This window comes from Poecile atricapillus, chromosome Z (assembly GCF_030490865.1).
Source record: "Poecile atricapillus isolate bPoeAtr1 chromosome Z, bPoeAtr1.hap1, whole genome shotgun sequence".
Classification (NCBI taxonomy): domain Eukaryota; kingdom Metazoa; phylum Chordata; class Aves; order Passeriformes; family Paridae; genus Poecile; species Poecile atricapillus.
Window position 1 is genome coordinate 28,131,619 of NC_081289.1, and position 24,983 is coordinate 28,156,601.

Below are 24,983 nucleotides of genomic sequence, written 5' to 3' on the forward strand. Positions count from 1 at the left end.
ACAAGATCTAATGTCCTTATCCAATAAAGCACTGGCAGAAATATCAACATATAAAATAAACAATGCTAACTTACAAAAATCCAATTTGAAAGCAGTTTTAACTCTTGGGGAAAGAAGTGTTAGTTTGTGATGACTGCCCTTGAAAAATGACAAAGCAAGTAACTGCCCGTCATTAAACATGAGCAATCTACTGTTACCAGTTGTTCAGCCAAGTAATACCACTGAAGGGAAAATTAACCATTAGTTACTCTTAGTGACTCTTTTACTGCAGAACACAAAAGCATCTTTTTTCCTAGAGCTCCTTCCTTAGTACTTTTCAGATGAAAGCCATTTTCATGAGCTATCTTTATTCCAGTCAAATTGTTCTGGTACTAAATAGAATTCAGGGTCATCATGACTTGTTTCTACAGTGTCTTTATTGAGTGGGCTCCACAAAGTATCTTGCAAAGGGACACTTACACAACACACATTATCTTAATATGCCTTCATAACTAAAAGCAACAGTATTATTATTTTCTTGACACAGTCTCAAAATGTCAGGGAAAAATTCCAGGAAAAAAGTAAATACACTTGATGGCACATTCATTATACTGGTAGGATTCCTGGAACAGGACTTATATGGCAGCAGAGACTCAATTAAGTCTGCAATTTTTCAAAATACTCCATTTTATGAATCATCATGAAAAGCTCTACAAGAGAGTGCAGTTCATATTAAGTCCCAGAAATTACTTACCAGATTGTGCTTAATGAGCTCCTTGCCAAACTCAAAAGATGATGAGGCACTATCTGTCAAGTTCTTGAGCTCTGCCTGGAATTACATACATCCCAAAATTTTAACATAAAACCATAAAAGAACAGAAGCCTAAGTGGAGCTTCAAATGAGCTTCAAAGCTGACAGCAAGACATCTCCATTGGTGTTGGATGACTAGAAGATTTTGCCTTTCCACTTCTATCTAATTATTTTAGCAACTGGGTAATACATATAAACACAAGATCAAAAGGATACTGGGAAGATAGTAAGAACACTTTGCACATATGTGGAGACATTGGTTAATACCAGGGAAACTGAAATAGGTGACATTCCTAAAAGGACACAGTGACAAGGTAAAGGCCATTATCAACATTACTGATTAAGACAAAGGAAAATAAACATGTATGGAATCTTAAACTAATATAAAGGTGAATTGAAGGACTGTCCAACAGATACCTCTGCAGCCTTTCCATTGTAAAGTCGGAAATGGTTACAAGCCTTAAGGTTAAGAGCAATGGTGCTGTCAGGAACTTGCTGAAGATAAACAGCTAGCACTTCCTGTGATACATCATAGTAATCCAGTTTGTAATAGCACAGGGCCACATATACATTCAGAGCCAGGTATTCCCTGTAGGAAAGAGGATTAAAGTGAACCTTTAAATCCCACCAGATAGTTTAACATTTCCCACTACAGCACATTAAAATTTTATATATAAAAAGAAAGCTCTCACATCTATACATATTTTACAAACACATCAAAACTGGGGTTTCTGAGAAATGCTTAGGGCTTCTCTAGTTGGTCAGCTAGTATAGATGCACAGTATTTTTTTCCACAGTAGCTACTGCAGATTTTAAGAATTACCAGCAAAACTTTTGGTTTGCAAATCTGGGAAATAGTGGCAACTTTACACCAAGGAAACATGCAGAACATGAGCACTGTAATTGTCCTGACAGAACATGATTTTCTAAGCAGTATGCTCAAAGACATTTAATATGCGCATAAAAGTTTGTACTGAGTACAATTATTTCAAAAAATCCTTGTCATTACAAGCAGTCAAGCCCGAGGAACTAGACAGAGAAAAGACAAGCATTTGTGAAAACTGTAAGTAAAAGGATAATTGTTATGAATGTCACTCATACTTTGAGTGATTGTTTCTGCAGGACTTGGAGGTTAAAATCTCTTTCCCAAGCATTACATGATATATGCATTATGATGGATTTGTCTGAAACATTCAAGAGGAGATAGTGCCAAAAGACAGCAGTATTCTGGGATGGTAGTTTCTATTTTATTAAAAATACTTCCAGCCACTTAAGAATTCAATTTGTTGATTGTTAAATTCTGAACTAGAAATTTGCAGAACATGACAGAAAAACCCATCAACAAGTGCCATAGAGGATAAACCGAAAAGGAAAGGAACTCTACATAAAACCCAAGAACCGACACCTTCTTAAAAAGGCTAAGAAGTGAAGGAAAAGTAAATAATTCAAGCAAAGTTACAAGACTGGCCATCAGAGGGGAAAAATAAAAGACAAAACAGTACATACTATATACAATTTCAGAAGAAATAAGTAACAAAATAAAAAGATATCAGAACAAATTAACCAACAATTTCACAGATAGAAAAAGAGAGCAGACTTATTTTTAAACGTGGGGGTTTTAATGATGCTTTGAATGAACAAAATTGAGGACCTGCAACTGGTGCACATTCTGTGACAGCAAAGGGACATAGCAGTTGTGGAAAATGCCTACTTTCAGAAACCACGTAACTATTTGGAATTTAAACACCACCAATAACATTGTTGCTCCAATAGGGTTTAGAGATGCACACCGATTATCCAGCAGAATGCGCTTGTAGATATCAATAGCTTCTTGGTAATGGGACCGCATGTAGTGGATAGATGCCAGGCTAAGCTGATCTTCTGTAACATCTTGCAGGTTTTGGTGAGAGCTCATCAGTTTCTTTTCATCACTGAACTACAAAGAGTGGGACACATTCTCAGAGGAGTTCAATAAGAAAAGCTTTTTAATTAACCAGATTACTTTTGTCCTTGCTGGTAAACAGCATTAAATATCTGGAAAACCACTGTTACTTTAAAGCTAATTTGACCAGTGGAGAAAGACAAACATTAAAGAGGCAGATGAGTTCAAACTGGATAAATGTTAGGCTAAAACTAAGCACATATTTTCCTTTAAGGTGTGATTTAGATATAATTGCATGTCATGTGCTTTGATGGATAAGACAGAAAGAGCTGAATTAATTATTTCACAAACAGAATTTCACAACACAAAATTCCACTGCAATTATTTAAGCCAGCAAAAATTTTGCTGTTTGTAGATCCAAATCTAATGTCTCATGAATAGCCGAAAACCACAAGATTTGCAAACACACAACTCCTAATTTTTACAGGTCTCCTTTACAGCACTAACCAAGTTCACTTTCACCAGCCTCCAATTTCCATTGGACTCATTTTTAAAAGCATTGCTGAATAGCACACAAAAGACACACAAAGGCCAAAAACAAGGAAAAGAGTTAAACATACCCACTAAATTTGTATTACAACAGTGAAGTTGAGGCTATTTACCTAATCAGTCTGTTCAAATCACTTATTCCATGTCTTCCTTTTGCTGATTTTGCTGATTCAACAGCAATAATGACTTTCTCTTAGACACAAATTCTAGTCTTATATATTTGTTTTTCCACCTAACTGCTAGTTTTCTTCAAATCCTTCTTCTCCTTCTTTGAACCAATCATGATGTTAAAAGGCTGCTTAACAGAACTAAAGGCAATGGGCTTCATCATTTTGCTAAAACCCTGTATTTCCAGTGACTAACTAGATAAAGAGAAGTTGCATAATTCCTAGTTCATCACAGATATCTGTAAGTGGCAATGCCATTGTAAAAATGCTTTAAGATTTCTCTCTTAAGACTAACATATTTAAATAAAGGGAATCTGACATCAAAGCTAACATTCAGGATTTATACTTCCTTTTAAGGCAATGCTTTTAGTGGCAGAATACTTCTCAAGTATTCTGTACAGAATGGTACAAAGCCTAATTTAAGGGAAGATAGCTATGTGTGGTAAGTGAAATAAGCACTTAATTGTTGTTGAAATTAAATTAAATTTCATGCTATTAACAGTATGATTTCCTGGATGCTGAACTACTTAAGAGGATCAGTAATAGCATATAAACCATTTTGGTAAAATTGCTACATATTATAGACCTGCAAATTAGTAAAACTTGGTACATTTAGGAAAAAAAAGTAAAATAGTGGCTTCTACATTTCTGAGTCCATTAAGGTTTCATGCTCTTCATCATTAAAAATACCATTACATTCCTATTGTATGACTTATGTGAAGTGTATTGGTAATACTTTCCTTAGAAACATGTTGAGAGCATCTATTCTGAGATCATGTTTTCATACTTGCTTTCTCCTCCACATTTTGATACAGTAGGGAGGTTATGAAAAATGTTTGTTCTTCTGCCACCACAGGCATTTTAATTATTCTGCCAGGCTGCCAGCATAAATTACACATTACCAAACTGAAAAGAAAACAAACAAAGCAGGACTGAAGAAAAGACATCATACCTTATGTGCCAGGTGAAAGAGTAAACGGTTCTGGAGACCACTCTTAGGTGCTGAAAGGGAAATTCAGTAAGTATTAATGTAATGAACTACTCACAGGGTATGTCTATATTTTTAACTTTTTTTCTCAAGAGACATGAATGCATCCCTATTCTTTCATTAACTAGCCTAAGTACAGTTCTTCACTGAGAGCCCTTTGCAGGTCATGAACTGGGGAGGCTCTACCAATTTCAGAGGTCTTCCTCATTCTTATCCTCACTCCCTGACTATTTCTTTTTAAATCCATGTTGAAAATAATTTTTCATTGGCCTCTACCTTCCATGAGCCTTAAAACTTCTATGAATTGCATTATCATTTTCCTGCAGTGATTTTTTGATAATTTTCTGAGGGTTTTTTTGTGACACATTTTTTGTTTTAAAACAAAAAGCAGCAATAGATAAACTCAAGGCTCCTTCTGTGATGTGTCACATTTGAAGGAAGTTTTGATTTATAATTCCAGGAATCTCGGCAACTTCTAGTGTATTGAAAAAATGAGTGCTGCTACCATTTTGTTAGGCATGCAAATTACATTATACTTCTAATATTTCTTCTGTCCTTAGGAATGAAGGGCACACAAAAGAATTCTATGGCCAGAGCAGATAAAATTCAAACTAAGATATGGCAAGAGATTTAAGGGGGATATCTTCTTACTAGAGCCAGTAAAATTAATGAATTTCTTTGCTCTTGCAGGATTAGGAATTTCATTGAATTCACTCCATATGACACAAATTGTAAAATGCAGAGTTTTAAGTCACTAGAGCCTTTTGCTTCACTGAGAGCAACAAACGTCCTTGTCGAACGAGCTATTCATTTCTTTTGCAAGCAATCTTCCAAAAAGCCTTCCCTTGTTTCCTGTACTTTTCCTAGCCTAATGAGCACTCTCATTCTTGCTCAGACCAACCAGCTGGCAAAGCATGTTCCACAGAAGGGGTGTACATGGAATCTTTACAAAACGCAGAATTACTTACTGTGTTTATAAGGCCACAAAAGTGCAGAGTTAGCACAGCAATAGCCTGTAATACAAGGCTGTAATTCTTCTGACATCTTTAACCGTGAGGGCTCAAACCACCATTCCCTCTTCCCCACCACCCCCTGAAGATGGATTTTTTTTTTTTTTTTTTTAAGCAATTTAGGGAGAGATTTCCTGGTTTCTTACTCTTTCTCCACATAGTAATTAAACTTTGTAACACAAAGTAACAGTGCCAAAACCCAGGGGTCATTCTGATCAAGAATGACACAAGGCTGGCCACCTACTTTTAATAAGTACAGCAACCATTTCTTCACTTTTGTCCTTAGCAAACTGTGCTATTTAACCATGTTCCTAGAAAAATGAGGACAGTGAACTGTATATTTAAAGAAGAACAGAAGTCCAAAATACAAAGGCGGTATGAAAGCACTCTCATAAGACTGCAACATCTTGTAAGGTACTTCTAAAAGAGTATCAAGTTGTTAAGAAGCTAAATGGTCTTCAGTCTAGGATATATGTGGGAATTAGGCGATTTACTAAAGAACAGAAACATTTTCTGATCTACAATAAATATTGCATAGGCAGCTGTAGTAGTATAACTGACACAATAGTACGGATATTTCATCCACTGACTTAGAAAGTGAGAGTACCTTAATTTAAATGCATGCTCTTCACTCTACATGTTCCCCAGCAGTAATTGATAGGTTTTAATATCAAAGTTTAAAAGAGTTGCACATGGACCCTACATACGCTTTTGTAAGAAACTTCAACCACAACCATCCTTCACAATTCAAAACATTTGGTCATCAAAGACTCCAAAAATACAAGCAAGACAGATTGTGGGATTTCTACTGAACATATTGTATAATCACAGTACTGTGGGTAAAGACACCAATGTTCCTTTTTTGATTAGGCTTTCCTTTTTTTTTTTTCCCTTTTGAGTTTGTTTTAGCATTAATTTCATTATGAAAATTGTGACTTTGTTGAGGGTTAGGTGGGAATTTTTACCCATTATGTGCTGGGACAACCTAACTACCGGTACTTAGGGGTGCTCACAAAGGACAAAGAGTGGCCGGGCCCAGGGTGGCGGGGGAAGGGGGCAGAAAAAGGAGGGTGGGGACAGTTTTTAGCTGGCTTTTTCCTCGGCTTCGGGAAAGACGTTCGTGCGCTGGGTCGCGGAGCTGCTTTTTTCTCCTTCTCCCCTTTTTGTTGGTGGCCTCGCACCCCCTGTCCTGCCAGGCATCGCCGTGGAGCTGCTGATCCACCTCATCCACCAGCCCAGGATCTCTGCTCATCCCTGCTGATCCACCTCATCCACCAGCCCAGGATCTCAGCTCGTCCCTGCTGTCCCAGCTGACTGTTTCCTCGGAGCCCTGCAGGAGCACCGGGACTGACTGCCCGAGGAGTTTGTGGAAACAAAGACTCTCCTCCATCCCGTCTCAGCCGAGAAAGCTGTCCCGGGGCCCCTGGTTCTGTTTTCTTGTTATTGCTGTAGTTATTGTTTGTTTGTTTACCTGGTTATACTAGTAAAGAACTGTTATTCCTATCCCCAGATCTCTGCCTGAAAGCCCCCTTGATTTCAAAATTATAATAATTCGGAGAGAGGGGGTCTACAGTCTTTCATTCCAAGGGAGGCTCCTGCTCTCCCTAGCAGACACCTGTCTTCTAGAACCAAGACAGACTTGCAAGCAATACTGTCAAGAATCTAATCTAAGGAATTTTTGTTTCATTGGTCAACCAGTGAGTGCAGGCTGCCCTTGCAAATCTGGCATCTGATCTGAGATCAAAATTATTATTTACTTCTTGGTGAAAGCTAGAGGGTTAGCCCACATTATTTAACACCTAAAACCAAGCGAAATATGAAATCTGAGTTTTGATGGTGTGCATGGATATATGGAGGGTGGAAAAGTGTCCTGGTTCATAAGATATTACATAGTACTAGCTATCTGATATTCTTTAAAATAAATTGCTTGTAACCCCACACAAATATAGCCCTGTCAATACAGTAGGCAGAAATATGGAAACATTCAACATCAGCAGTTTATTTTCTCTTGGTGCCAAATGCATTCTTTGAGGAAGACAAGGAAACATATGAACAAGGTCAGATTAGTTTTCAGAAAAAATGGGATCATGAATATTGGATAAAGATGTTGTCAATCACTGGAGCAGGAAGTGATACAATTGTCTCATCAGAGATAATGATTTTTAAGGGACATTTAAGGGACATTAGTTTGCTCTTTTATTACTCTCTGCTGCTACTGAATTTCATTGTCACTGATCTATTAACGCTACAAGGAAGCACAATCTTCTTTTCCTGTTCTACTTTTTCGAGACAATAACTACAATTTTTTTTTTTTTTTGGTTAAAATCAGTACTAAACAATCTTGGGATCACAATGTGCATGATTACAATGCTGCATGGCAACAAACTAGAGCCTGCTCCGGGTCTAGTACTAGCCTTGTACTCAAGCACTGAAGTAGTTGGTCAGGATATATCTCTTTCTACCTAGGAAATGCACTGATACTCCTTTGCCAGAAATTTTACCGTGATCAATGCTCTTTTCCCAGGCACTAGCGTCATAGCTGTCATAGATCTTAAAAGTGTTCTGTATATTTTTATGTGCTGACACTGACAGGCACCTACTGAAGTATTTCTTAAAATATAGTAAGCAACTAGAGTAAGAATGAAGACACAGTAGAAAATGTCTTCACTAATTATAAAACAAAACATCAAACTCACTAGAAATGGCAGCTCAGACTCTTGGTGGGTTCTATATGGCTGTCTCAGGCACTAAAAGGATGATGAAATACACACATGGACAATCTGGCATTTGTGCTCTCTCATAAGAGTGCAAGGCACTTATCTTATTTGTTAGTGCATCCAGCATTAACAAATCTCATCTAGCACATACTACATATTCTATAGCAGCCCTTCATACATCAACAGGCATAGAACACATGTTAAACACACGTAGCAGGAGCTGGTAAGAACGGAGCAGGGCTTAGAAGGCTCCATCATGACAGCAGAAAACATGACCAGAGGAAAACCGTTTTCTCCTTGTCCCTGAGAAACAACACTCTGCTCATCTGAACATAGTAGGTGAATGAAGCCCTCTGTAACTCAAAACCAAAGTTTCGCTGGTGGAAGGGAAAATGAAAGAGAATGGGAAAAATGTTAAAAAAACCCCCATGGTCCAGTAGTGAGGTTTACACTTACACACACTTGAACAGCTCAACTGTACAATTTTCTTGAATGAAATTTACAGTGGATATTCACTGAAATTTTCCCATTCCCACAAAACTTAAATGACAGTTCAGTTATGTTCAGTTACTTGCAACTCGCACACATTTAATTTCTGTCATACTGAAATTAAAGTACAGTAAATTAAAGATCATCAAATTAATTACTCCTGGGCTGTAGCTTCCACTATACTTAAAAAAACAAAACAAGAAAATACGGTTAGTAGCTTTTAGAGTTTAAACATGTGATATTTTCACTTGTGGAGAGTTTCATATATGAAACAGCTGGTTTGAAACCTCAGCTAAAATGCACCAAAAATAACTACTGTTCTCAAGAAACAGAGCACAAGCAACAAGGCAGATAAAATCATGTAGGTGAACATGCAACCCTAAGAAAAGGAAAACCCAGTAACTGTTCTGTGCCTGCTTTTATCTGAACATTTTAATTGGTGATAACTATTTCACACCTGAAAAACATTTCACAAATAATGGTGGTTTGGAAACTGGTTTGGAAAATGTCATTGTTCTTACTAACCCATCTCTGTTCTGCTTTTGTACAGTATTGCTCCTTTTAATATAGGTTGCAAAATGAGTTCTCTGTTCAGTTAAACCACATTCAGATCTGACACATGCAGAGATATGAAGAAGCAAAGTAATCAGAAAGCTTTTCCCATCAAAAATTGGAAGGAATTAAAAAAGACCCCAACTTTAATGAATGGTTCAGCAATACAACCCTGTTTGTGCATCAATCTTAAATTTAATTCTAAGATTCCATTTATCCTGAAAAGACTGTTTTTCATAACAGACTTAACTGCAGCCCCACTTATGTGCACATTTTGTGGTTTAAAAGAACAATTTTAGTTCTTATGCTTTAGTTCTTAGTTTCTTTCTTAATGCAAGCCAACAGCTTCTGAGAGCACTATGACTGCCAGGATCACAGTCCAAATGTGCCAGACTGAGTTTCTGTTCTTTGGCCTTTGCAAGGCACAGGAACTGTGAATGCAACATAAGTGTTTTAGTTTTTATAATGAAAAAAATAATAATTTGTTGTTATTACTGTATACTAAATCAAGATCAATAGTTTAAGGCTCATTCTCTCAAGACAAGATTGGCTACCCACAGCACAGGAAACATATTTTCAGCCAATGTATGAGAACACAGATACAAAAGGAGCCAGCAAAGCATCACTTGGCAGCTTCACTATATGACGACTACAAAACAACAGTAGCTGACTTGGAAGTAACTCTACCTTCACCTCAGAATTAGGAACATTAGTAACTGCAATGTGAGCGGACAACAGGGGAAAAGGAGAAGCCAGAAATATCTGAAAGGAATTTGGAAGAAAGCCTAGAGGAGGTAAAATACAATTGTAATGAAAAACCTTCAAGGAGGGATTTTTCTTTATTGCTTTTTTGCTCTACTTCTTAGGTTATATTTGCAGTAATTCTTTTTTATATGACTTTTGATATTCAGACTCATTCTTTCCTGAGAGAATCATAAAATCACAGAATGGCTTTAGACTGGAAAGGACCTTAAAGATATTTAATTCCAACCTCCTTGCCGTAGTCATGAACACTTTCCACTAGACCAGGTTGCTCAAGGCCCTATTCAGCCTGACTTTGAACACTGCCAGAGATGGAACTTCTCTAGGCAACCCCTCACCACCCTCACAGTGAAGAATTTCTTCCTTGTATCTAATCTACACCTACTCTCTTTCAGTTAAAAGCCATTCCTCCTTGTCCTATCACTACACACCTATGTTAATGGTTCCTGTTAAGCTCTCCTGTAAGCCTTATCTAGGTACTGGAAGGCCTCAGTGAGGTCTCCCTGAAGCCTTCTGTTCTCCAAGCTGAAAAATCGAATTCTCTTTGCCTTTCCTTGTAGGAAAGGTGTTCCACCCCTCTCATCATTGTTGGACTGGCTCCAACAGGTCCATGTCCTTAATACGCTGGGGACTCCAGAGCTGGATGCAGCACTTCATGTAGGGTGTCACTAGAGCAGAGCAGAGAAATAAATCTCTTTTTTATCTTATATAGATATAAGAAATAGACATATTTTATATACCTCTTTATTATAAAATAATCTCTTGCCCCACAAGAGATTGTGGACTATATATGAATCCATTAATCACCTCATGCTTTTTAGTGATAGTTTCCTGAATTTTAAGTATCCTGCAAATTTTTCCTCATTAATGGAATGATGGTTAACAATAATTTCCTTAAGCAACAGCAACAGTATATAGCAAGAAAGGACTTGATTTCAAGATACTTACATGTTTGTGTGGAAAACCTATTCCAGAAAGCTAGCTGATACTGATGTTCCCTTTCACACAGAGATTCTGTCACTGTAGAAACTTAGAACTATAGCTGAAACTAAATTAGTTGTCCTTCATTTGTTTTAGCAGTATGCTACCTGCAGAGGTTTAACATAATGCAGCAATAAACAGCATGTACTATACAAGAATTCAGGCAAAATAATCCCAAATTAGTAATAGTAAGCAGCCCAATATTAACACTACCTATCATTTTTTCAGTGGTATCCAAGGCAGTTTGGATAAATGGTGCTTTTCTAGAGACTTTACCTGTTCAAAGGAAGTATTTTGCTCTTTCAAGATCTTTGCAAAACCATGGAAGAGAGCACAAGATTATATGGTCTCAGCTGTCAGCAATATATTGCAAGCAGCCACCACTGATGCAATCCTAAATTGATAAAAAAAACCTAAAAGAGCATCTGACTTAAGAAAAATAAAAAGGTTTAAACTCAATATAAGAATGATTGAAAGGGAGATATACCGCACTTGGAAGCTTTCAGTGGAGAAAGGACAAGTGCTACAAATCCTCAGCTGTGACTGCTTCCTCACCAAGGTTAAGTAGCCAGAAATCAAGGATTACAGTACACATAAGAAAAGTTTAGCACTTCATTATAAAAACTGGCATGCTGTCCATCTTAAAGAATTACATGAAATGAAGAACTGAACTAATGTGACCACTCAGTTATTTTCTTATTTTCCTTCAGGTACACTGCCTCCCACCCTTGCTTTCTTAATATTCCTACTCTTGCCTCCAGCACCCAAATACCACTAACTGCACCCCTTCCTCTGCCACTCACCATACTACTATTAATTAATCTGAAGGGGCATGACAAACATTAACCTTCCCACTCCTCCAGCTCACAGTTAATAAATGTGCATGCCCAGCTGTGTATATGTCATCTCTAGAATGGATTACTGTAACTCACAAGACGTGAAGCTGGTGACAATGGCTCCAACTCGTACAGTATGCAGCTGCTTGCTTCCTCCATGCTATAGGTCACAGTGACACCTCAAAGCTCTATTGCCCGTTTATTTTTAGATTCACTTCAAGTCCTACGTTGCAATCTCCAAAGCTCAACTTTTTGGTACATTAAAGACTAAATTATTTGTAAATATTAGAAATTTACAAACCTCTTGAACAATACAAATCACAAAGCTTTGCATGAGATTTTTTACAACTGAAAATAAAAAAAACATTTCCAGTTGTGGGATTCAAGTGCAGCATGATCTTTACAGGGATTTTAAAGGGATATGGGAACCTAATTATTTTTAAAAAATGCTACAAAGCTGTCCTTTTGGAAGGCTCTCCTTTGCAGCAGAAGAAAGTACTTGATTATTTTCTTCCTACCCTGTTTTCAGCCCAAGACAAGAAGACTAATGAAAGAAAGGAGAAAATCATCCTTCAGTAAGAGTTTTCCCCTAAGAAGGCAAGAGTCATAAGTTGAGTGAGATATCATTACTACTAATTCTACTTAAAAAGCACTGAGATACTATGGTTATAGAAAACAATATAAATCACTAAGATACATAAAAAGTGATGGACAACAAAATTAAACTACAGAAACATTTTTAGGCAGTAAAAATTTCCCTGGAATCTAATTTCCATTCCTTCTCTTTAAATGATCCCATGCATGTTCAGATTAAAGTAGAACTGTAATAATGTGACTATTGAGCTCCATGCCTTGAAGAATCAGGTACCTAACATGTGACTTACAAGGCAACGAGACCACCTACTAATTCACTCAAACTACGTAAACAGAGCTCTTGTCTTCATCAGGGAGAATGCTGAATTCTCTCAGATGCTTATTTTTTTATAATTTCACTGGCTTAATCTGCTTCATCTGTGCTGGCTGAGGGACACAGAATCAGTCAAAAGAAATGTAACCTTTTGTTGCTGATTGGCATATGCTGGGTTTTATATTTAAAATTGATAAAAGAAATTATTTTCCAGATGCTTCTGTTAGTTCCAGCTGCTCCATATACCCAAGGTATTTTTAGGAAGGAAACTGCATCATAATTCTCCTGTTAAATGAAAGTTAAAATTAACTAGCCCCCAAACAAAATCCCAAACCCAAAAAACTTTGCTCAAAATCCTTTACTGCATACTTTGTCTGGAAATTACTTTAAGTGTTCAAATCAATAAGCAGTCTTTTCCAACAAAAGCATACATCTTACCTTTCAAAGCGGCTTGCTCTGCTTGTGTGTACATCCCCAGAAGGAAGTATGTACAGGCAAGGTTCACCCAAACATCTGGATTGCAAGTTGGTTGCTTGGTTAAAGCCTCATATTCCTGTAACAGAACAGAGGGTTGATGTTTAAAAAGTGAGTAATAACACATACTTGTATTAAATATCATTCCTTCTTCCACAATTTTACAATGTATCATTAAATTACTGGGATCAAACCATTACAGTCCTTACAACAAAACTATTATATTTTAAGCTATGTCCCTACTTTTTTGTTTACAGCAATATAACAGACCACAGGGACAAGCAGTGCCATAAATCATCACATATAAGTGCAATTTCTGTCAACATTGAAGTTACAGAGATATAAAACACACTTGTATTGTAAATATATTATTATAAAAATATTATTTACATATATAAGCCCCAATATATGTAAGTTATAAAGGCATCAATATAACCAGTTTCTGTTGCTAAGTTCTCCTCCAGTCAAAGCCTGGCAGCCATAAGCACCAGGGATATCTCTTTGTGAGCACTTACTGTTAAATGTATTTTTGTAAACCTGTAGGTGGTGTCTTAGTGTATAATAAACCTGTGAAAGTGTGTGTTAAGTCTGAGGTTATGCAATATAATAACATCAAGTGCAGGAAGAAAATTTTTTTGTACTACTAATAACTAAAATAAGTATTTTAAAATAGTGTTTAATTTTATCACATCCTCTTTTTAGTTCCTATTTTTGTGTATTTTTTATAATTGCATATTAGTAGAGTGGTACATGTATATAATTTATAAATGTATAGATATGTGTATATACATTGGGGGTGTGTACTCAAAAATTTTTTACTAATAGGGGTACAAAAAGCAAAATTAATTGGAGACCACTGCATTAAAATGCAAGCCTATAAATTGGTATTTGGCATATTCAAGATTTTCTTATAGAAGAAGATTAATAATTTGAAGTAAATATTAATAATCTGTTCCTAACTTTACCATTCCCCATTTTAAGATTTACAGCCAACAGCTATATAAAGGCACTAAATAATAAATTCTGATATTTTTTATACATCCACATTCATTACATATCCTTTAACTCTGCCACACAAACTGCTTCATTTCTTATTCTTTGTGAAAACAGCAAAAACTTAACAGATCAATCTTTCAATCTGCTTCTTTTAAACAAAAAAACTTTACAGCCACTTAACAATTATGGATGCTAAGGATAAGCATCTTTTGTCAGGGCAACAACAGGTACTAAAAACAGAGGCATGGAGACCTCTAAATGCCATTTTTTTCCTATGTCACAGCTCTGATAAATTTCAAGGAAGTACCATCCTTGGAATTCCCAATGGAAGTGCCTGCTGCTTGTGCTCCTGCTCTTCATCCAGCCATGGAGACAGGCAGTATAATGCAAAGCAGGCAGGGTCACATAAGGTTCTCACAAGACCTGCTGAAGGAATGTCATCCATGTACTCCACATCACTGCAAGCCGCTCATCCCTCCCAGCAAATCAGCCCCTTACTGACTCTGTACTTGTTCTCCAAACATGTGAATTGGAAGTCCCCTCTACATAGGGAAAGTTTAGCAGATTGAGACCCTGTGGGTGGGAGACTTCTTACCTCTGGGGAAAAGGACAGATATATATTTACAGCAGGAGATAAAATAAGCCATGCCCAATAGAGCAGCAAATCCCAAGATCACAAACATCCTGGCAACAATAAGGTTAGCATTTGCAAGCATAATGAATTACTTTTTTGTTGCCAAATAAAAGTAAACTGCACTCTCAAACAGAGAAGATACTGGTAAGGAGCACCCTTAAAAGCCAGCTCAGTCTTGCTTGTATTTCAGGGACTAGCTGTCCAACAACATTTTCAATAAATAAATATTACATTATTATTAATTATTATAATTATTATTTATATTAATAACAATTATAATATTATTAAAATAATAACAATACTATTATTAATAATAACAATAATAATTTTTAAAAAGAAAACATTTACATAGGGGCCAACCTTTCCTACTGGGGCCAGCTTAATCTTGATGTAGGCCTGTCATGGAGCTCTGAGAGATAGGCCACTGCTGTTTATTGGGACCATCTGGAATCTTTCAAAATTCATTCAGATTAAATGCACCCAAAGGCCTCTTTTGACTTCAGGCAGCACAATTAGAAAAGACAAAGTGCATAAACACAAGTCATGTTCTGGCTTGGCCATTCAAAGCAAGCAATACATAGAATTTTCTAGCAGTACCAATGTGAATCTATGGAAACAGTAAATAAAAATTAGGACTATTAGTGCTCCTTATCCTATAGTTCTGAGCCATGTGCCTGGACTATGTGCTATTGCACTCTTCCTCACTGGAAGCCATTCAACATCAGTCTCCCAAAGACTACTTCACAAGAACGTTCCCCCCTCCTTCCCAAATAAACCAACAAACACAAAAAACACCTAAATACTCTCAAACCTGGCCTAAGAGCCAACCTGTGGCATACTTCTGCCATCCAGCTCCATTAACAACCCCTTGTTATTTTACTCTCTTCTTCCTCGTGCCTCTATCACTAGACACAAGCAGTTTTCCTCAAAAGCAGGCTGCCAGGTTGATTGCCTACAACTATGGACACATACTGACAATGTGGAGGGCCAGCTCAATGCCCTTATTACTTGTCTGGATTCCCCAAGCCCATGAACACAGATGCTGAACAGCCAATAAACAAGCCAACACATAATGGCTGCTCCGCAGGTGCTCAAATGAGATACTTATTGTAACCTGGCTACAGTCATGATAGAAAGGCCTAGAGAACTCCCAGAACTAAAAAATCCACGTCACTTTCTATCTTCAGCTGTCAGGAACAGGAGTGTACCTGTATTCTCACACTTCCCACAGAACTGCTCAAGCACAACCAGATACTGCTCATGGATGAACAATTACCTAGTACAGCTCTGCTCTTTCCATGATTTACTATTTGACTAAAATTACTCTGAGCCAAGCCGGCAGGAGGTCCTGTTCAGTGAAATGGTGGAATGGCTCCAACTTCTCTGCCAGGAGAAAGGTGGCAGATTGGAGAGACTGTCACTGGCTGTATGTAGGTTTAGGATTTTGACAGAAGTAGTGCACTGAAGGCTCTGGCCCAGGGATCATTCTTTGCTCTCATGTGTGCAGCTGATGGACCAAAATGGCATTACCATGTTCAGCAGCTGCACCATGCCAGCATCCTGTGTGCCTAGAGGGAGAGAGTACAGACTGCAAGTGTGAAACTTGTTCTTGAATCCAACCAAGAAGTGCATCTGCCTGTGTCAATTGTCTCATAAATTTTTTAAAATATACTTGTCTATATACATATCTATCTATCTATCTATCTATCTATCTATCTATCTATCTATCTATCTATCATCTATCTATATGTATACATATATAGATATATATAGATATATAGATACATAAAATAATAATAATAAACCCTCACTTTCTTAAGGCCCCAGCTGCTTCAATGTGTAAGACCAGGCAGCTCAGAAACAGAATAACTGGCCTAATGTTCTAGTTCTTTGGCGACACTGAGAAATTTTTCAGAAGATTTCAGATTAGAGCTATGAACAAATGGCAGTTGCTGCAGAAAGACAGATGGGTTTTTCCCCATTATGGATACTAGATGTGGGAGATTCCAGGAAACTAATTAGATGTCGCCATATTCTAGGGAAGCCTTGCTTGCCATATGATGCCAGGAAGACATAAGCTACTCCGTAAAAATAAGTTTATCCATGAAGGAAGCTAGTCAGTCTCCAAGAAAGAACTGCACCATGAAGAGTCAATCCCATTGCAATACCATTTGTAAACTGGGGTACAGCAGTAGGGACGATCCCACCAGACCAGTGTCAGTGGCATAACCTTTGAGAAAGGCAGCTGATGTTAAGGGAAACTGTGACCCTAGAGAGGCTGAGGTTAGTGCACTACCTAGAGGATACCTAACTGTTGTTGGGGTACCTGTGATAAGAAAATGTGAATTCTCTCACATGAATGTGACAGAAACTTTGCTTTCTGGAGCTGGACATCTGTGTGTTTCTCACTTCTTCCCCATTTCTCCCCATGGTGCATAATGGCCACCTCACCACAATTCCCAAGCTTCTCCAAAATTTGCTATGCAACCAACATGCTTGGCTCACTGTGAAAGTATCATCATTAATAAAAGCACTGAACAGTGTGATTTCTGAAGATCCTCATCAGCTACATGGAATACAAACCATGAACTATGAATATAGTGACACAGATTACGCGTTGTCACTTGCAGGAGCACACAGGAATGTAAATAATTTAGGTTGTGTGCAATGTCATTCCGGAGAATTCTGTAGAATCTTTGACCCATAGTATTTTATTTACAGTGCTTTTGGCACTCCCCAAAGAGTGCTCTAAGGTCTCAAGGATACAGATTATCAAGGAATTTGTCCTTGAGAATACAGTAACAACACCTCTGTAACATAGGAGATGAGATAACAACATTTTACATTTCAAAATGGAAGTTGGTAACTGAAAGGCAGTTCAGTCTCCATGGTGCAATGAGACCTACAGCCTTAGAAATTAAAACTAGAGTGTTCTGTCCCCGAAGAAACCAGGCTGAGATGCATAGGCTCATTTCCCACATTACCACAAAAGGATAAAACTATCAGGACTTACCTCTGTGTGAAAAATCAGTATTAAATCTGGAAAGACAAGCCCTATGGTCTCTCACTCAAAACATACACAAACAATCAAACTACAAATCACTCATACAAATCTTTTATTGTCCCTTCTTGGGCAGAAAAATGGGAAAAAGATACTATTTTGCAGTTTTCAAAAGCTTGAGTCAAGAGCATCACCTAGTGGTGAATCAAACACCACATGCAAAAACTAATTAGAAACATTTAAAAAAAGCAGTTGACTTTTCGTTGAAGGAAACATGTAAAATCTATTCTGGCTATAAAAGCATCTACTGGGAATTTAAAAAAATCAGAATTTATTTCAAAGAAGTTGCAAGTTATTTTTCATTTGTATATGAACACTTTTCTTCTTTTTATACTTTCACTCCCTACTAACATCTAATGCCTAGATGTAAATTAACTACAGTGAATGATTGTTGTATTCATAATATTTAAATTCCACAAGTCTAAACATGAATATTAATTTACCATGATGTCCTGTACTGCTATTCTATATTCTATACTGTGCATACTGTCAATTTGATTAACTGAGCATTTCTAATATCTCCAACAGATGTTTTCCTCCTCAATTTTTAAAGGGCAGAGTGCCTTGTGCCTTTCTTAAAACCTTTACAATTTTCACCTCATGTGTGCATCTTGTGCATGTGATCATTTATCTAAGAGAGAAAATATCATCATTGTTCTATATTTATTTTCTTTTTATTATCTTTTGTTAATACTTTAACATGTTTTTAATATTAATTCTGGGGAAAGAAAGTCCAAAGACTGCAAAACCTGCTATACTTCAGCTACACTTCACAGTGAAGAGACACAACAGAACTCTAAGAGACAAGCCTTAAAATGTACATATTTGAACAATTAACATATATTTTAGTGACTTAATGTTTTTAGAAAAAAAGACTGCTTCATTCAATTGAATTACCTAATACAATAAAATGCAAAGAAGAGTCATAAAGGATATTAAATGGTCACGGGCATCAACCCTTAAAGAAAGAATTTTTTCATACCTATCACAGATAAGCTACAAAATGAAGACAGAAACAATATTAAATCTGAAAAATGAAACAGTGGAAATCTAGCTGAAAAAATGGAATGATGGATTTAGGACATGAACTGACATTCAACAGAACAAATTAAGCTACTGAGCCTAGTATCAAGAAAGCAAGTACCTAACATTAAAAAAAGTTCCATATTGAGAGGCAAAATACCTTTTTTTCCCAATCCAAACTGCTTTCCACAACATCTGCCTTATTACTGTACATTTGTACCTTAACTGGCTAGCAGGGCTGTTCCCTATTACAGACCATCTTCCTCCTGTTGTCATTGCTTTACCACAACGTCCCAATTTCCAACCTCGGGAAGCAGGATTTCCCCACCTTACCTCTAGAGCTCTCTTGTAGTCACCCAAATGAAATGCACAGTATCCGATCCAAAGGTTGCCATCCTCCTCCTCCTCACCCACGTGCTGTTTAAACTTTATAGAGAATAAAGAATGTAAGAATTTAGTCAGCTGCCACAGTTTCTGAAACCCCACTAATAACCAAAGCAATACTAGGCGATCATGTACCGCGGATGGTTTGACAGCTATGGATGCTACTGGGATGGAGCTGCTTTCACACTTTGGAGGGCAGGAGCAGGCAGCCCTCACAGGCCAAACCCAGCTCTGTGAAGTGGGGAGCAATAGATGCTGCTGCAGGGCCCCAGGAGAGCGAGAGGGTCACAAGGCAGGGGAAGGGGTGCTCTTGCCCCGCTGCCCTGAGGGCACAGGGATACTGCAATACCACTCTCCCAAGGGGAGCTCGTCACCTCCAGCAAGGCGATCGCGCCGGTGAAGTCTCTCTGGGCCAAGAGTTCTTCCAGCTGTGGCACCTCCTTTCCTTTTTTCCTCCGCCTGTCTCCCGGCGGCGGGGTACCCCCCACGGCCGGCTTGGCCCGCGAGAGCATCTGGGCAGAGAGCAAAGAGGAGCTGGGTCAGAGCGGGCCCTCCCTTGGCGGTGCCTCCCCCGTCGCGTCCCCTGCCCCGCCGCCCCTCACCATCCTGCGATCCCACACCGCCCCGCCGCCCCTCACCATCCTGCGATCCCACACCGCCCCTCACCATCCTGCGATTCCACACCGCCCCGCCGCCCCTTACCATCCTGCGATCCCACACCGCTCCTCACCATCCTGCGATCCCACACCGCCCCTCACCATCCTGCGATCCCACACCGCCCCGCCGCCCCTCACCATCCTGCGATCCCACACCGCCCCTCACCATCCTGCGATTCCACACCGCCCCGCCGCCCCTTACCATCCTGCGATCCCACACCGCTCCTCACCATCCTGCGATCCCACACCGCCCCGCTGTCCCTCACCATCCTGCGATCCCACACCGCCCCTCACCATCCTGCGATCCCACACCGCCCCGCCGCCCCTCACCATCCTGCGATCCCACACCGCCCCGCCGCCCCTTACCATCCTGCGATCCCACACCGCTCCTCACCATCCTGCGATCCCACACCGCCCCTCACCATCCTGCGATCCCACACCGCCCCTCACCATCCTGCGATCCCACACCGCCCCGCTGTCCCTCACCATCCTGCGATCCCACACCGCCCCTGCCCCTCACCATCCTGCGGCCGGGCCCGGGCTGCGCGCTTCGCCGGCGGCGCCGTTGCCGAGGTAACGGCGGGACGGCGGAAGGCCGCGGGGAACAGGCGCCGGCTGACGACCGGGGCCGTCCCCAGGGTTCCGCCTCCCCTGCGGCGGACGGCGATCTCCGCGGCGGGCCCCTCGGTCAGAACCGCGCTGGTTCCTCCCACAAACCCCGTGGCGCTTCCTCTCCTCGCCTTTGGGCCTTGGCCTGAACATCCGGGTCCCGCCGTTGGGTTGCAACAGCATCACGGATTTGGGACAGAGTGGCTGGACAGCGGCCAGGTGGAAAAGGACCTGGGGTTGACAGCGGTTTAACATGAAACAGTGTGTGTCCAGGTGGCCAAGAAGGCCAATGGCATCCTGGTTTCTGCCAGATAAAATGTGGCCAGCCCCTGTGCACTAGTGAGGCCACATCTTGAACTGTGTGTCCACCTTTGAGCCCCTCACGACAAGAGCGACATTGAGGGGCTGAAGCTTGTCCAAAGGAGGGCAGCAGAGCTGCTGAGGGGTCTGGAGCGCAAGTCTAACTGTCCCAAAAGTTTTTTTTCACCCGGTGTTCAAGAGGCCAAACCACACACACAGTCAAGGTCTTTGATGTGTTTACAGTTCTGCATGGGCAGGGACGCTGGGTGGCAATTCCACAAAGCCAGCATGACAACTACCAAAACTTTCCATTGTTTATACATTTTAGCAAACAAATGCATTAAGGTGTATTGTCTACAAGTTACATAGTTCCCTCAATAATCAGTATTCTATCTTCTGTTGATTAATGATTATCTCACTTTTCATGCTGATTAGCTCACGTACTCAGTCTTTCTCTTCTGGGTCCATGGCCCTGAGTCAGTGGTCACAATTTACCCGCTGCCAATTACCTTTTACCCAACTGGAGCTGATTCAGCACAATTGCTGAGTTGTCTTCATTAGTTTCTTCCTTATCTTGGGGGTTCTGCCAAATGTCCTTGTGGCCTGTAAATTCTACATTCCTTGTGTCCACTGTCAGTGATACATCCTTATTCCCAAGCTTTGTTAACCTCCCTTTAGGTCTGAGATCTTGAAACATGTCAAGCTCTAAACTTTTGCAAAGCAGTTCTAACAACAACTAATTTGTCTAACACCTGGACATCACTTAGAGCTTGCTTGTTAGCTGCTCTCTGTTTCACAGATTAAATCTCTTTTGGATTAATCTTGAAAGTATACAAAGATCTAACATCAAAGAACATATTTTCTTAAGGAAATTTTTACATATTCCACATTTTGCAACATAATAATGAGTGGCTGAAGGAGCTGGTGGTGTGTAGCCTGGAGAAAAGGAGGCTTAGGTGAGATCTTACTGCTTTCTACACTTACCTGAAAGGCAGTTTTAGCAAGGTGAGGGTTGGCCTCTTCTCCCAAATGACAAGTGGAAACAGCTTCAAGTTACATGGTTGGAGGCTTAGATGGGGCATTAAGGAAAAATTCTTCACTGAAAGGGTGGTCAAGAATTGGAACAGGTTCCCCAGGGAAGTGGTGGAATCACTATCCCTGGAGTGTTCCAAAGACATGTAGATGTGGCATTTAGGGACATGGGGGACTGAGGACCTGCAGAGTTAGGTTGATGGCTGGACTCAATGACCATAGAGATTTTTCCCAGCCTTCTATGATTAGAAATGTCAGTGCAGAGAAATAAAACTACACTACTGCTGGCAACTCAACTAACTAAAAAACACATATCCTGGACAGGACTAATGAAGTATATGTATTTCTGCCTTTTTGCCTTCCTTGAGAAGAAATTTATTTTTCCACTTTATCAGGAAAAAAAATTCAGGTTTATTTTTTTTGGTGTGTGTGTTTTTTTTTTTTTTGTATGAATAAATATATTCTGTCATATTCCAATCATCTGTAATATAGACTAGAAGCAGCTGTGTGCTGCTTCTTCAGAGTATGGTTTCCATATTCACTGTGTCCCAATCACTTCAAGACGGCTTGACCTAGGAATGATACACCCAGCTTGCAACCCTGAGATATTGCTCTGCAACCAGGGGCCATTGGAGCACAGCAGCACCATGATAGTGTCTCTTGTTGATGAATGCGCTTTCATACCACAGGCCACAAAGAGGGAAGGCAGATAATGCACTCTCCCACAAAGGATTTCTCTGCAAGAAATTAATTTTTAATTACTTAGTCAAAGTGATAAAGAATGTTTGCCAGTGATTTAGTCTGCTTTTATAGCTCCTCTCTATGATGTAAGGTATTATTTCTGTCAGGAGAAAATTAATTTCCATAAATAATTCTGAAAATATTTGCCGTTTCAGGGATTTGATTTCATATGGTCAAGCAGATAGCACAATTAGGCAAAATTATTTTATTTTTTTAAAGAAAAAGTAACTGAAAATTTAATTTTACTACATTGGTTTCTTCTGGGTTTTTTGCAGAGATTCTTTTGTGGATCCTGTTGTTGTAAGGATCAATATAAACACAGCTAAAATACTGACTCAAATGAAAGAAAGCTCTCGGCTGCTCCACTGGTTTCTTCCATTTCCAACTGGCTCCTAAATTTATATGTGGTGGATCCAAAGCTGGGGAATGCACAAGAGCTAACAGATGCACAGTGCTAGTGGGCTGTGCTGTGCCCCGAGGACAGTGTCAACTGTGATAAAAAGTAATAGCAGCATCAAACTGACCAAAATATTTTTAGCAAGTCTGGCGTAGAAATTTTTACTAAGATGCAATACATAGTAGGTGGAGATGTTATAGTTTTTCCTCATAAGATGACAATTCATAAATTAAAGACAAGTCAAGAAGTTTGTCTACTCTAGAATAATACTGGACAACTGCTGCAGTTCTTACCTTCATTATTCTATTAGCCAGTGCCATTATCCTTAGTCTGTGAGCTGAAAAATGATTAATGCTCATGCTTATTTCCGCACAGAATTGCTGGGAGAATGGGAATTTACTTACACTAATGGCAGCAAAATGGAAATCATGCACCCATGACTAAACAACAAAATAATTAGCAGAGGGTGCAATGAATGTTTAAATAAAAAATCAGAGACTGGAAAGTGAGGTCTAAGAAAAGGAGAGGAAGGAGGGGAAGGAAATAAAAAAAAAAAAAGGAGAAAAAGCAAAAGCAAGAAGTGGAAAAAAAATCATCATTATATAAACTAAAGCAAGAGGTTAGGACATGACCTTTGCATCAGCAACAATCATGTGCTCCAATTTCCACAATATCTTGGTAAGATCATGTTCTTCCAGTAATGATGCTTCACCATGTTCTGCGTCTTGTACCTTTGAAAATGCACCTGACAACATCTGACATCTCAAGATAAATGGTACACAGAAGTGAGAGCAATGAAATGCTCCCCTGCTACAGCTACAAAGGCAATCCTTTGAGATGAGAAAATGGAAAATGATCCCTTTAAAAGCAAGGAACTTGAACAATACTTGCTTCTTTTTTTATGGCGTCAGCAACTTCTGAGTCTTAATCTACCCTGGATAGACCACCCATGATGAGAGAAGCTGAAACACATAAGTTGTTGTATCATGTGCACCTTTAATGCTTTTCTTCAGTCTCTATTACACAGCTCAGGAAGGCAAACAACAGCCATGTCAGTTAAAGACCTCCAAATGGTGACATGAAAATTGATGATTTTTATCTTTATTTGGGAGGGGAAAACTTTAGTTTTCACTCACGTTTATGTCTCTGATTTTTATGGGTCTATGGGAAATGCACCTTCAGAACTTTTCTGATATTTCCAGTATGCACCTCACATCAAGATTCAGTCAAGTTAAGAAAAAAGCTGTCCTTGTATTCAACTTTAGCATTACATTTAGGTAAGTTTTTAGAAGTTTATGTATGTAGAACTGAAGGAGGGGAGGCAAGACAATCCACTCACTGGTCCATTATGAGTCAGTGTCAGAACATTGCATGAAAATGCAATGTATGGTTAGCTGTGTCTGCACAAACTTATCCAAGCCAGAAAGCCACATCACTGCAGGTGCTATGTCCCAAAGAAAGCAGTTGTACTGGTTCAGGACATGTGCTGATATAGTTGCAGAGTGTTCCACTGCCACCTGGATTTACAGGATCAAGTGTGCACTAGCTGGAAAATCTCCTAACTCTGTCCCAGCATATAGTATAAACATGCGTAATGTTTAATAGAAAGAGTTTAAGGAAACTGAAGTATATGTCCAAGACATAAATTATTACACACTCAAGCCGTTTACCTTTGTAAAGATAAACAGAACAGGTGTTTGCCCATTAAGGATAGCTTACATTGTCTCTTGTCAGAGGTGTATCCTGCTGAGCATGTTACAGAGGCAAACTACTGAAAAGGTAAATGTATTCTGTCACTCTGGAAACAAAGTCATTTAGAGAAAGAAAAGAGTAGTTAAGAGGAAAGAGTACCTACTATTTATTTTTGTAGTATACAAGTTAGGTGGATAAATAATATTCACATAAAAATGTGTATGTGTTGGGAAAGGGTTAACAGGAAGAAGACTCTCTTAATTGAGCTAGATGTTTATGACACATCACATATTTAGCTTTGTCTTCTAGTATGTGGAAACATAATAGATCAGTAGGAAGATGGGGCCACCACCC

General features: G+C 39.2%; 1 protein-coding gene across 2 annotated transcripts in view; it reads right to left on the minus strand.

Annotated features, from left to right (window-relative positions):
• Positions 1–20,583, minus strand: part of LOC131592586 (intraflagellar transport protein 56) — a 48,588-nt gene extending 28,005 nt beyond the window's left edge. Inside the window, exons 1-8 of one of the 2 annotated variants that reach the window (XM_058864182.1) lie at positions 20,379–20,583; positions 19,577–19,714; positions 19,152–19,244; positions 13,069–13,183; positions 4,341–4,390; positions 2,581–2,726; positions 1,208–1,379; positions 734–808 (exon numbers count right to left, since the gene is read on the minus strand). In XM_058864182.1, the coding sequence (XP_058720165.1) occupies positions 734–808; positions 1,208–1,379; positions 2,581–2,726; positions 4,341–4,390; positions 13,069–13,183; positions 19,152–19,244; positions 19,577–19,714; positions 20,379–20,381 (792 nt within the window). In that variant the 5' untranslated portion in view covers positions 20,382–20,583. Of the gene's footprint in view, positions 1–733; positions 809–1,207; positions 1,380–2,580; positions 2,727–4,340; positions 4,391–13,068; positions 13,184–19,151; positions 19,245–19,576; positions 19,715–20,378 lie in introns of those variants that run through there. The other variant, XM_058864183.1, reaches the window with a different exon arrangement.
• Positions 20,584–24,983: the final 4,400 nt, after the last annotated feature.